Genomic DNA, 13,528 nt, shown 5'->3' on the forward strand with positions numbered 1-13,528 from the left:
AGGCAACAGTGAAGACAATGGATTTCTCGATAGACCTGGTGGAAGCAGAGAGCCCAAGTGGTCGTTTGCTGTTCTCAGGCAGACACAGTGACTTGGAGTCAGATGGTGATTGTAGAAGTGGAATGATGTGAGCAGGCTCAGGATATGTTTTGCAGGTAGACATGACGGTTCCCTTCCCATGCAGGGCTTCTTAATTATCCTGATGAAGAACCAAACTATTATGTCTAACTTGTCACAGATTTAAATGTTTCTGTTCCTGGACAACACCCAACTGTGCTCAGGACTTACTCCTGACCCTGCACTCAGGGATCACTCCTGACAGAGTTTGGGGGACTGTACGAGGTGCCAGGAATTGAACTCAGATTGACCGAGTGCAAGACAGATGGCTTATCACTGTACTATCTTTCAGGCTCCAGATTTACATTTTTGAAAGATGCAATAAAAGTATAAGTAGAGAATTTTTGGAGACATAGCTAAAACAGTGGTCTCCTGTTGGGTGGAGTGTATCGGATGCTTCCTGAATTCATCCAGAGAAGCACTTTTGACAGGGCTCAGGGGATCGGCCATGTGCAAGGCAAGTGCCCTATCCACTGTACTATCATTCCAGCCCTATTTTTTTTTTAATTTTTAATTTTTTTAAGTGAATCACCATGAGGTAGTTAAAGACTTACAAACTTTTGTGCTTACGTTTCAGTCCTACAATAATGGAGTACCCATCCCTTCACCAGTGCCCATTCTCCACCACCAATGATCCCAGTATCCCTCCCACCTCTGTCGCAGGCTTATTTCCTTTTACTCTCTCTCTCCTTTTGGGTGTTGTGGTTTGCAATACAGGTATTAAGTGTCCAGCCCTGTTTTTCTGTTTTATTTGCTGCTATGTCCCTAAGTCTGTAAGAGGGGTGGAAATATAGTACTAAAGTTTCTGTTAAATGAGTAAATACTAAATTTTTTTGGTACTTAGAAAAGTGCATTTGATCACCTAAGTGTGAGACATTAATATGGGATGGTGAGCAAATAGGAGAGACCTCTGATTACTTATCCTTCCAGTCACAAACCTCTAGCATACACTGTCATAGGTATTGGGGAAAGGCAGCTCTTCTACCAAGGAAAACAGGCTCAAGGAAGGTCTCCATGAAAAAGTGGTTTAAGAATGCAGAGCCACTACTGAAGTGAGGCGAGCAGAGATAGGAGCAATGCAGTGCCTGCGAGCCTGCTGGGAGAACTGGTGAACGGATATGAACCCCAGACACATCTCATGTCTCTAGTCAGAGATAATTCAGTGCTTTCCACATGTGAGTGCAGGGAATAAGAGATACTTTCAGGTGCATCACCCCTAAAAATATGTGGGAAATAAAATATGCCTAACAGATTCTTACCTAGTCTTTGAAATAGCGTTTTCAGAAGTTTACTTTTCTAAATTCATATATACCTCTGATTAAAACTCTTATTAACAATATAGATTTGTTGAAGAGGACCATATTCCTTACATAAATGCTTTTGAGCATTTTCCAGAAGAGATGAAATTGTATGGGCGCGACAAAGGAATCTTTGCTATAGAGGTAAGTTATTTTCTTTTTCACTTTGTCATACTAATGAGGCACGAGAGCAGTGTGGTGATCCATATTCCTACCCTGTGTAACGTGTACACTGCAAATTACATATGTTGTTGATACTGCTAGATATTTTGTAGAAAGTCTTCTGGTAATTCCAATTAAAAAATTTTATTTGCACACATAGCATAATCAGTGAGCCAGAAGGATATGATGGTTGGGGGGTGGGGGGAACAGGTAAATAAGCTTGTTGCATGCAGTGATACATAATGCCTGAAGATATTATATTTTTGTTTTTGAGGAGGAAAGAGGTTGTTAAGTTGATTCCTGTTTTGGGACAGTATTTTAAATGGAGTTGTCTTTTTTATTTCTTTCTCCTCTGTTTGTTTGCATAGAGAATTTTGTGTATTGATTTAGTTTTGGTTTACTTTGCAGTATGGGTTTATTGTTTCTAGGAGTTTTTTTTTTTAGCAGCGTATTTGGATTTTCAATATATGTATTATCATCTCATCTGGAGATGGTGATAGTTAACTTCTTTTCCAACTTGATTCCCTTTGATTTTCTATTCTTGCCTTGTGCCTGATCTCAGAGGGAAGGAAGGTTTTGTTTTTTTTTTTAATTACTGAGTATGATACTGACTGTGGGTTTGTTGTAAACAGTTGTTCCAATCTTGAGGTGTGTTCTTTCTATCCCTATTTTGATTTTTTTAATCATGAATGAGTGTTGAATCTTTTAAAAAGGTTTATCTCCTCCAATTGGTATGATCTTTTTTCTTTTTATTGCTGAGGTATGTTACATTAATTGATTTGCATAGATTGAACAATTCCTGTATCCCAAGAATCCCACTTGATCATTGTATATGAAATGCTTGATATATTGTTGGTTTGGTTCATTAAGATTTTGTTCATTAAGAGGATCTTTGCATTGATATTCATTGGAGGTATCAGTTTGTGATTTTCTGTTTTAGTATTAGGGTAATGTTGGCTTCATGGAAGCTGTTGGGAAGGAGTCCCATTCCTTTGGTGTTTTGGGAGAGTTTGAGAAATATAAGTAATAAATTTTTTTTTTTAATGGTTTAGTAGAACTCACTAAAACCCAGATGGATCCAGATTCTTGTTCTTGGGGAGATTTTTAATTACTGTTTCAATTACCCTACTTGAGATTGTTCTGTTCAGGTTTTCTGCTTCCTCCTAATCAATCTTGGGAGGTTGGTTATAGGTTCCAAGAAATGGTTAGAACCCTTTTATTCTAGGTTCTCCAGCTTACAAGCATAGAGTTTTTTTAAAGTAACCATTTATGATCTTTTTATTTTCAAAATGTCCCCTTCGTTCATCATTTCTTTATTTTTCTCCTTCCTCCTGATATTTTTCTGGGACGTTAATTTCATATTAGAATCCCATGATATTGTCCTGCTCTCTCTTTTTCTGTTTTCTCTTCAGTTGTTTCTTTGGTCATTCTTCAAATTTAACAGTCTCTGCGTAAGTGTTGTTAAACTTAGTTTAGTTTTCATTTCAGAGCTTATATAATTTTTATATCTAGACATTTTATTTTAGTATTATTTTTTAAATTTTTTTATCATTTTAGACAGTGTCATTGTTGATATTTCTCTTTGTTTTCTCGAGTATGTTCTGATATTCTTTATAATAAATGGTTTTACATGTTTACCTAATTTTATCATCTCTGCTATTTTGGGGACGCCAAAAACAGTAACAAGTCTCACAATGGAGGGGATGGGGTGATAGCACAGCAGGTAGGGCGTTTGCCTTGCACGAGGCTGACCCGGGTTCGATTCCCATCATCCCATATGGTCCCCTGAGCATGGCCAGGGGTAATTCCTGAGTGCAGAGCCAGGAGTGACCCCTGAGCATCGCTGGGTATGACCCAAAAAGCAAAAAAAAAAGTCTCACAATGGAGACATTACTGGTGCCCGCTCGAGCTAATCGATGAACAGTGGGATGACAGTGCTACTGTGCTGTTATTTCTGGATATATTTTCTACTTTTCTACTGATCAATTTTCTCCTGGTTATGTGTCATATTTTCCTGATGCTTTAAATACCTCTAATTTTGATTGGATGTAGATATGAATTTTATGTTGTTGCATACAGGATTTTTGTTCTGGAGTATAATTAGGAAGGATGGCGATAAATTTGATCTTTTTTTTTTTTTTTTTGGTGGTGTGGGAGTTCGGTCATACCATGCTCAGGACTTACTCCTGGCTCTGCACTCAGGGATCAGTCCTGGTGGGTCTTGGGGGAACCATATGGGATGCCAGGGGTTGAACCTGGATTGGCCACTTGCAAGGCAAGCACCCTAACCACTGCACTGTCACTCAGTTTGATCCTTTGCAGGCCTATTTTTGACCTTTTTGAAATAGGAGGTCCTGAGCCTAAATATGTTAGAACTTGGCCCCACCAGCTACTAATGCCTGCCTTTCCAAGACTCAGCGCATGTTCCCAGTTACTCAGTCTCTCCATCTGTACATTCTGACTTTGAGACCTTCTGAGTAAGATCTGGAACTTTTTTGGATTCACTGAAGGCTAAATCTAAGTCCTGTGGCCCAACAACACATCCCCCCCACACACGTTATGTCTAGTTTCTCTGAGACTTGAGCGGATTGTTACTCAGACTTGAGCAGATTGTTACTCAGGCAAGATACGTTTGTAAATGCGGGAGTTCTCTCAGTTCCTGCTGGTTCTCTGCCTGCAAATTATGTAACCATCTGAGCTTCCAGGAACTCCAATCTCTCTAATCGACTCAGCAAGACCACTAAGCTGTTTCTCTCTCTACCACCTGCACAACCACTTGGAAACTGCCCCTGGCAGTGAACTGGGGCTCCAGGTTTCTCTTTCAAGGGTTAGAGTCCCGTGCTTTCTGTGGTCAGATGTCTGAAATGGTTCTTCCTTTCTTCCCGAGCTCTGATTACTTATTCTGAGATAATAAGTAGCAATATCTCAAACCTTTGTAGTTGAGTGCTTCTTCCTAAATAATTCTTTTTCAAATGCCTGAGTGTATCTCGTTCATTAATGCCTTGAATTTATTTATTAATTTTTTTAAAGTCTCTTTATTTTTTATTTATTTATTTATTTATTTTTTGCTTTTTGGGTCACACCCAGCGATGCTCAGGGGTTACTCCTGGCTTTGCACTCAGGAATTACTCCTGGCATTGCTTGGGGGACCATATGGGATGCCAGGGATCAAACCCGGGTTGGCCGCGTGCAAGGCAAACGCCCTACCCGCTGTGCTATCGCTCCAGCCCCAATGCCTTGAATTTAGATACTAGGATTTATACTAATATTGTCACAAATCAAATCTTTGTGTTAACATTTTCTCCCAAGTAGACCATGTTTTTGGAAAGTCATGGAATAGTATTTTATTTACACAAAATATTTTCTTAGTAATTATCTCTTTTGTAGACTGTTTCCAAGTTAACCTGAATAAGGGTTGGGGTAAAATAGAAGAGTAATTTTTGTATAGAAATGATGTGCATAATAATAAATTACATCATGGTACAAAAGCATTGCCCTTTGACTTTTTCATATATCATGCAGAGCTCTTTAAAAACACTTTTTGTGGGGGGCTGGAGAAACAGGTAAGACACTTGCCATGTACATGGCTGACCTGGGTTTGATCCCTGGCGTCCCATATGGTCCCCCAGTGCATCAGGAGTGTCCCTGAACAGAGAGCCAGGAGTAGCCTGGAGCACAGCCAAGTGTGCCCCTCCCCCTCAAAAGTAAGTTGATGATGATCACATTTTAGGATACTAGTTACTTCTGTGGGGGTAGAGGGGGAGGGAGGTAATGAGGGTAGGGAAGGAGTACGCTTGTCAGTACAAATGTTTTGTGATGTTTCACGTTCATGGTTATTTATTTTATTATCATTCTTCATGGTTTACAGTTATAGAAAAAGAATATTTTTGTTCATTTCAATTTTAAAGGCAGAGTCAGAGATAGGAAATAGTAGGTAAGGTGCTTGCCTTGCACACTGCTAACCCAGGCTCTATCCATGTGTACATGGCACTACATATGGTCACCAGGAGTGACACCTGGGCATAGAACTAGAGGCCCGGGGCGCAGCCTGGTGTGGTTCAAACCCCCTACCCCCCGCACCACCACCCCCAATAAATATATATATGTATATATATATGTATATATATACATATATATATTTCGAAAGCAGCTCGAAAGTGTTATCAAGACAGAATTTCTAAAGCAGAACAGTAAAGGGCTATATGTGATACCTGGGTTTATTTGTGTGTGTCTTGCATCTCCAACTAGGAGTGTGTTGGTATCAACGCAGGAAGAACCAATGTGCGAGATAATCTTATTTCATTTGTTCTGGCCACTGATCTACTGAAATCATAGTGAATTACTCCAGTCAGAAGGTGTTTGTGTTAGTTTGCATTAATGATCCTAGCATGTTCAGGGCTCCTTGTCTCTGCTTCCCAGATGAATGGGAACTTGGTTTTATGCTAACCTAAACGCAAACAATGACAAAGGTAAATCTGCTGGTAACACTTCCAAAATCAAATAGAAAGTATTTTGGAATTATCTGTTCTTCAAGATACCAGTTTTTAATCTTTTTGAGTAAGGATATATGAAATTGAAACATCGCTGTTAACCAATTGGCAGTTTTGTCAGACAGATCTTAATGAGGAAGACTGCAAAAGGCTTTTCCCAGCTCTGATCCTGAGGCCAAAACCAATTACTGTCTCCTGTTTGGTTGGCAAGACCTCATTGGTCATCAATTCATAAATGTGTATTTGTTCATAAGCTTTGTCTTTGTCTGTGCAGGCTGACAACATGTTTCAGAAATGCTCTAAGCCCTAGGACCAAGACTTTATTTCATATAATGTGGTCACCACAGGCTTACATAACACTAGACTTTGAACATTAAAAAAAAATTTTTTTTTGTTATTACATGGCAGATGTAGAATCATTAAGATAATTCCAGCACACTAAAATTGCAAGGTGAACTTTTCTGTGAATCATAATATGCTTGGAATTCATTTGATCCTTCATAAATAATATATCATAGTACTTTGACATTAACTCTAGCATTAATTTTATTCCTTCTTCATTTTCCTTTGTTATAGAAAGTCCTATTTTAAGTTTGGATTAGCAGGTGCATGCACAGCAATAGCTTTTTCCCAGTTGAGTCTTTGCCTCAGAACCAGAATAAGGGTGAGGCACTGTATTCTTTTTTCTTTTTTTTAATAGCTAAGCAGGAAGTTCACCTCTGACAGGGTATTGTAATCAGGTTTATCACAAGCGCCTGCTGTTGTGTAACAGAAACTCTAGCTTGTCCTTACCTGTCTTAAGACATTGCTTCATGAAGGAAAATAAACTCACTGGAATATTTGTGAAATTCAATAAAATGCTTTCCCAAGCACTCTGTTTTAAATGCATGCTAGAACACTTTATTACAACTAAGTGGATTTTAAGGAACATTTTAACCTTGTGGTATCTTACCGTTGTAACAAATGACTCTATGACTTTAGAAGCCCAATGTGCCATAGTCATTATACTTTTTAGACATGTTTTCAGCCACATTTAGTAATAGTCCCCACTTCCTCCTTGTTCTCATCCACCCACCCCTCTTTTTTTTCTGAAGGCCTGGGATGCCTTCAAATGACTGTTTATTTAATTGACAGGCAGCTTTTCTTCATTGTGTGCCTTGCCTGTGCTCACAAAAGTGCATTCACTATTCCGTAGTATGTTGAAACTTTTAAATGGAAACGGCTTTTCATTAACAAAGGAAGCTTTTTCTTCGTCTTTCCATGTCTTAACTTTCCCCGCTAAGTCTTGGCTTCTTCAGCAGCTGTGCCTCCACCAGAAATGACAAAAGGTGCAATTGTTCTAGAAGATGGTGATGAAGATAATGGCACTGGGGCTTGTGGGGGGGGGGCTGCTGGGGACTGTTTTTCTGTATTTGTTTTGGTTTTGTTATTTCAGAAAATTGCACACACCTTAAATACCAAGAGGGGGGAAGAAATGAGCTCTAAAGACCCATAAACCTTTATCCTAGGTGAACTATTTCCTTTGAGTTCTGTTAGTATTTAAGTGCCCCCCTTCCCATAACAATAAACTTAACTAAACTCACTTAAATTTAGGAGAATAGAAACATAGAAGGTGTTAATGAAGGGGGTGTGTGTGTGTGTGTGTGTGTGTGTGTGTGTGTGTGTGTGTGTGTGTGTGTGTGTGTGTGTGTGTTATTTTCCTTTTCCAGGCATTTCTTGAGAGTTTGAGTTTTCCTGATATTGCTTCTGTTCAAAATCAGAGCTCAAGAGAGGACACAGATGTGCAAGTTAAGCTTTCATACTTCCAGCCATTTCCTTTTTTTTTTTTCTGTGGGAGACCCAATTCTAGGTAGTCTTTAAATTGTTTTTCCTTTTTAATTAGAAGCAACCTCTACCTTATTTTACTGCCTTAGCCTTTCTCTCTTTCATTCCTTTTTTCCTTCCTCTTTCCTTCCTTCCTTCCTTCCTTCCTTCCTTCCTTCCTTCCTTCCTTCCTTCCTTCCTTCCTTCCTTCCTTTGTTCCTTCCTTTCTTTTTCTTTCTCTTCCTTCCTTCTTCCTTTCTTTTTCTTTCTTTCTTTCTTTCTTTCTTTCTTTCTTTCTTTCTTTCTTTCTTTCTTTCTTTCTTTCTTTCTTTCTTTCTTCCTACTGTTTCTCTCTACCTATTTCTTTCCTTTTTACTCTTCTGTTTCCTCTCTTCTACCTCTCTTTCCCCTCCTTTTCTCTCTTTCTTACTCTCTTTTTCTTGGGGGTTTAGACCTCACACATGTAAGCCATTTGTTCTGCAGCTGAACCACATCTCCAGCCCCTACTTTATGGTTTATTTTGGGGGGGGTCACACCTGGTGATTCACAGGAGTTACTCCTGGCTCTGCACTCAGGAATTACTCCTGGCGGTGCTCAGGGGACCATATGGGATACTGGGAATTGAACCGGGGTCAGCTGTGTGCAAGGCAAACACCCTACCCGCTGTGCTATCACTCCAGCCCACTCCCTGCCACTTTATGTTTTATTTAAGAATTCTGGCACTGGTGGAGGGATGGGTGTTTGATCATTGTGTGATTGTAACCCAAACGTGAAAGCTTTTAACTATCTCACAGTGATTCAATAAAATTAAAAAAAAAAAAAGAATTCTGGGGCCGGAGTGATAGCACAGCAGGTAGGGTGTTTGCCTTGCACACGGCTGACCCCGGTTCGATCCCTGGCATCCCATATGGTCCCCCAAGTGTTGCCAGGAGTTATTCCTGAGTGCAGAGCCAGGAATAACCCCGGAGCATCGCTGGGTGTCACCCAAAAGACAAAAAAAAAAAAAAAAGCTGTACTATAGTGTTGATTCAAATATTGATACTTCTAACAAAAATATTTCAGCCCATATGGTAGAATAAGTTGGAATTTAACCTCTTTCAGGGGGATCATCTGTATACAAACTACCAAAAATAATATACATTGATAATTATAGTAATAACATTATGGTTGAACCAAAGTATTAGGTTTAGACACAACTGTCCCTATAATAGACACAATTTACTCTTCTATTAACATACAGCCAGTACTAGTACATCTGTCTTTTTGGCCTTGATATTCTTTATTTTAGTGTATTTTAAACCGATTTCTACATAGATCATATGTAATACACGTACTGTTCAATCATAGTCCTTTGACAGTGCTTCCAAATCCTTTCAAGAATTAGTCATTTCATCATGCATCACTAGACTCAGCAAAAAGGGATAAAGAGGAAACTGGAACTTCACTCTGCAGTACATCTCCAGTACTTGAATGTTGATCAACAACATTCTGATGATCTCTCTGAATGAGTAAAAAGAAAAGATGTAATGCTGGTTCTGCCAAACCTGTTGAGTGGCGCTTTGCCATGATGATTCATTTTGCCTTGGTGTAATCTTACACCCTCTGTGAAACTACGTTCCTCTCAGTTAAAAGAAGTGGGGAGGAAAACCTTCCAGATATGCCAATTATTTTTCAAGTATCTCCAAAAAAAGTTCTAGTGAATCAAGTTTTAATATATCCTGAATCTTCAAACTCTACATTTGTTCGCCACCTTACTCTCTAGACCACATATAGCTCTTGAGAGTGTTTATGCAGTCTTTGTTAGAATAATTATCTGATAGGCTTAACATCTACCTAAGGGAGATTAAGACAAGTGCAACCATAGCAGGTATTAAAGCTCCCTCACTCTTGCTCCTCCCTTCAGACTTCAGGAGTAGAACCCAGCTGATGTTTTGCTCCTGGCCTCCTCCACTTTGTTTACTATTATGGAATTTGTAGCTACACTTCTTTTTTTTTTCAGCCTGTGTTGTGAAATTGTCTTGGGGTCTCTTCCAGATTGCAGGAAAAATGAGAATTGGAAACCACTGTGTTTTTGTTTACGAATATCCTGGTGAGGGGCTCAAGAGATAGTACAGCAGATAGGGCACTTGCCTTGTATGTGCCAACATGGGTTCAGTCCCCACCACCAAATGTGTCCTCCAAGCCCACTAGAAGTGACCCCTGAGAGCAGAGTCAGGAATAAGCCCTGAGCACTGCTGAGTCCACACTTTTTTGCCCCCACCCAAAAAAAAAAGGGGGGGTGAAACCCACACACAGAGTCAATAATAGATTAAAAAGCTCTAACTTTAAAAGAAATTCTAGAGAGATTGTTTAAATTGTAGGGTTTTTTTTTTCTTTTTGGGTCACACCTGGCAATGCACAGGGGTTACTTTACTCCTGCCTTTGCACTCAGGAATTACTCCTGGCAGTGCTCAGGGGAGCATATGGGATGCTGGGAATTGAACCCGGATCGGCAGCATGCAAAGCAAATGCCCTACCCACTGTGTTATTGCTCCAGCCCCTAAATTGCAGATTTTTAACCCAACACTAGAGATTGATTCAGTAACTCATGTGGGATCCAGGAATCTGTACTTTTAACAAGCCTTTGTATGTGATGCTGATTGAGAGGGGACTTTGTGCAGTGCAGATCAGTCTTTTCTCTGTACCTCTTATTTATTATTATTATTTTTTTTGCTTTTTGGGTCACACCCAGCGATGCTCAGGGGTTACTCCTGGCTTTGCACTTAGGAATTACTCCTGGCGGTGCTTGGGGGACCATATGGGATGCCGGGGATCAAACCCGGGTCGGCCACATGCAAGGCAAACACCCTACCCACTGTGCTATCGCTCCGGCCCCTGTACCTCTTTCTTTTGTTAGTCCTTCTTCATAAAAGATCTTGTTCATAAAAGAATTGAGGTAAAATTTGACTACTTAGATGGCCATAGGGTAAGTATAAAACAAAATGCTATGATACCTTACTATCGAGCAGAGTTTTAAACAAGATTCTAATAACCCTCTTATTTCACTTTGTACGTTAGCAATACCACACACCTAACGGCAAATCCAGTGCTGATGGCTTGGTCCTGGGGACCATGCGTTGTTGGAGCAAGCAGCATCTGTGCCCTAACCCTCTAGGCTCTCTCCCCAGCCCCTAGAATCTTGTCAGAGTTGGAGCCTAATTTCCCCATTGTAAAACAGTGAGACTAAGCCAAAAATATTTCACCACTCTCATCCTCTAATCTGCTGCTAAGTAACAGGGTTCCCAGATTTCTGTGCAACAGTGTCTCTGCTGGGCTGCCGTTGCAAGCCCCAGACTGGCCTGGCTCAGTTGGTTCGGGAGCAGTTGTGTAGGGATCCAGCTGTGTAGGGACATTCCAGAGCAACCTTGCAGCAGCCAGTGGGCCACCACTTGAGGTGCCCTTGGAATTGGAAGCTAGCATTCCGCCCCTTCCCGTGATATCCCCTGGACAGAAATGTGTGTTCTCAGAAATTGCCTCATTGCACCTGCCATAGAGGCAGGAAGGGGTGGGGGGCGGGGAGTTATAGGAGGGAACCTGGGGGCACTAGTGCTGGGAGATGTACATTGGTGGAGGGATGGGTGTTGGAATACTGTATGACTGAAATGCAATCATGAACAGCTTTTTAAGGGTCTATCTCACCGAGATTCAATTAAAAAAAAATGAAAAAAAAAAGAAATTGTTTCAATGGCAGCACTAAGAAGAATGCTAATACATGAACCATTCAGTCTCATATTGGGTCCAGAAGCATAATAACTTCTGGACAGAGACCCTGAGAAAGAGAGCCATATATGATGTTCTTCAGTGTAATTTGTCTTCTGGGAAAGGCAGATTCATAATTGCAATTTAGGAACTCCTTCCAACATATGTTTTTGTTGCTAATTATACAGTTGCAAAGATATTTTATATATCATAAAAGTGAATGTTAGAAAGTAGAATTTATGGGGCTAGAGCGATAGCACAGCAGGTAGGGCATTTGCCTTGCACACGGCTGACCCAGGTTTGATTCCCAGCATCCTATATGGTTCCCTGAGTACCAAAAGGAGTAATTCCTGAGTGTGTGAACCAGGAGTAACCCCTGTGCATCATCAGGTGTGACCCCCCCAAAAAAAAACAGAATTTATTTAACTTTAACTTTATTATTCTAATTATGCTCTAATATGTTGGGAATTTCCCCCTGTAGACATATGCTTTTTTACATTTACTTTTATACTTTTAAATATGTATTGAAATATACTTAGCACTGTGCCAGGGAGATAGCTCAAAGACCTAGTGCATTTGCTTTACAAGTGGGAGGCCTAGTTCAATGCCTAGCACCACATAGTCCCCTGAACACTGCTAGGATCAACCCTATATACCTTGCTGGCAGTAGCTGTTGGGTACTGCTGGGTATGGCCCCCAAACAAAATGAATACATACCACAAAAGAGTCAGCCATCTTTAGGTGTGCCTTTCAGTAGAATTAAGTGTGTTCACATTGCGCGTCCATCAGCACCATCACTTTCCAGATGGCTTTTAGTCTTTCCAAACTGAAGCTCTGCATCCATTCAACCACTGGCTCCTCATTCCCTCTACTCCAGCCTCTAACATCTGTCATTCCACTTTTTGGTTCTATGGATTTGGTTATTGTAAGTACCCCATCCAAGTGGAATCATACAATACGGTCTGTCCTTTTCTATCTGGTGTATTTCATATAACAAAAGCATATTTAAGATTTCTCCATGCTGTTGGATGTCAGAATTTTATTCCCTTTTAAGGATTAAGTAGTATTCCATTGTAAATAAATGTCACATTTTGTATATCTACTTATCCATGAGTATTTGGATTGTTGCTATCTTTTGGCTTTGTGAGTAATATTCATATATGGTATAACAGTACCTGTTCTTGCTTTCAATTCTTTCAATCATATACCTTGAAGTGAAGTTTCCGGATCACAGGGTAATTTTGTGTTTAATTTTTTATAGACACCATGATATGCTTTTGAATATTATTTTTCTTATTATAAAGTTAATTTGGGACTGGAGCGATAGCACAGAGGGTAAGGCATTTGCCTTGCATGCAACCAACCCAGGTTCAATTCCTCCATCCTTTTCGGAGAGCCCGGCAAGCTACTGAGAGTATCCCGCCCACATGGCAGAGCCTGGCAAGCTCTCCGTGGCATATCTGATATGCCAAAAACAGTAACAGCAAGTCTCACAATGAAGACATTACTGGTGCCCGCTCAAGCAAATCGATGAACAACGGGATGAAAATGCTACAGACAGTGCTATTATAAAATTAATATATTCAGACTGAGTAAAATATATTCAGACTGATTATAGAAAGTTAAATATAAAGAGCAAATTAAAACATCTCCCTTTTATTTTTTTCATGGATACCACTAACATTTGTTATTTTTGTTTTTTTAATGTATGTAACTGTTTGCAAAATTAGTTGAAGACTATTTACTAATTTGTTTCCAGTTTTAAAAATTCAGTATCATACTATATTTTCTGGAGAAATAAAAACTTTTTAATACCTATCTTGTATGTATGTATATTATGTATAACATTGATATACAATCACGAATCATGAATCACGAAAACCCGTTAATCACCTATTTCTCGGGCGGTCTCAGTAACCT

The 13,528-nt window shown here is 39.8% G+C and overlaps 1 protein-coding gene across 3 annotated transcripts in view; it reads left to right on the forward strand.

Moving 5' to 3' along the window:
* Nucleotides 1–13,528, forward strand: part of TAF1B (TATA-box binding protein associated factor, RNA polymerase I subunit B) — a 59,284-nt gene that overhangs the window by 19,443 nt on the left and 26,313 nt on the right. For all 3 annotated transcript variants that reach the window (XM_055122323.1, XM_004609415.2, XM_055122324.1), the window contains one exon: nt 1,460–1,559. In XM_055122323.1, the coding sequence (XP_054978298.1) occupies nt 1,460–1,559 (100 nt within the window). The remainder of the gene's footprint in view (nt 1–1,459; nt 1,560–13,528) is intronic.

The sequence above is a fragment of the Sorex araneus genome, chromosome X, assembly GCF_027595985.1.
Source record: "Sorex araneus isolate mSorAra2 chromosome X, mSorAra2.pri, whole genome shotgun sequence".
In the NCBI taxonomy this organism is placed as follows: domain Eukaryota; kingdom Metazoa; phylum Chordata; class Mammalia; order Eulipotyphla; family Soricidae; genus Sorex; species Sorex araneus.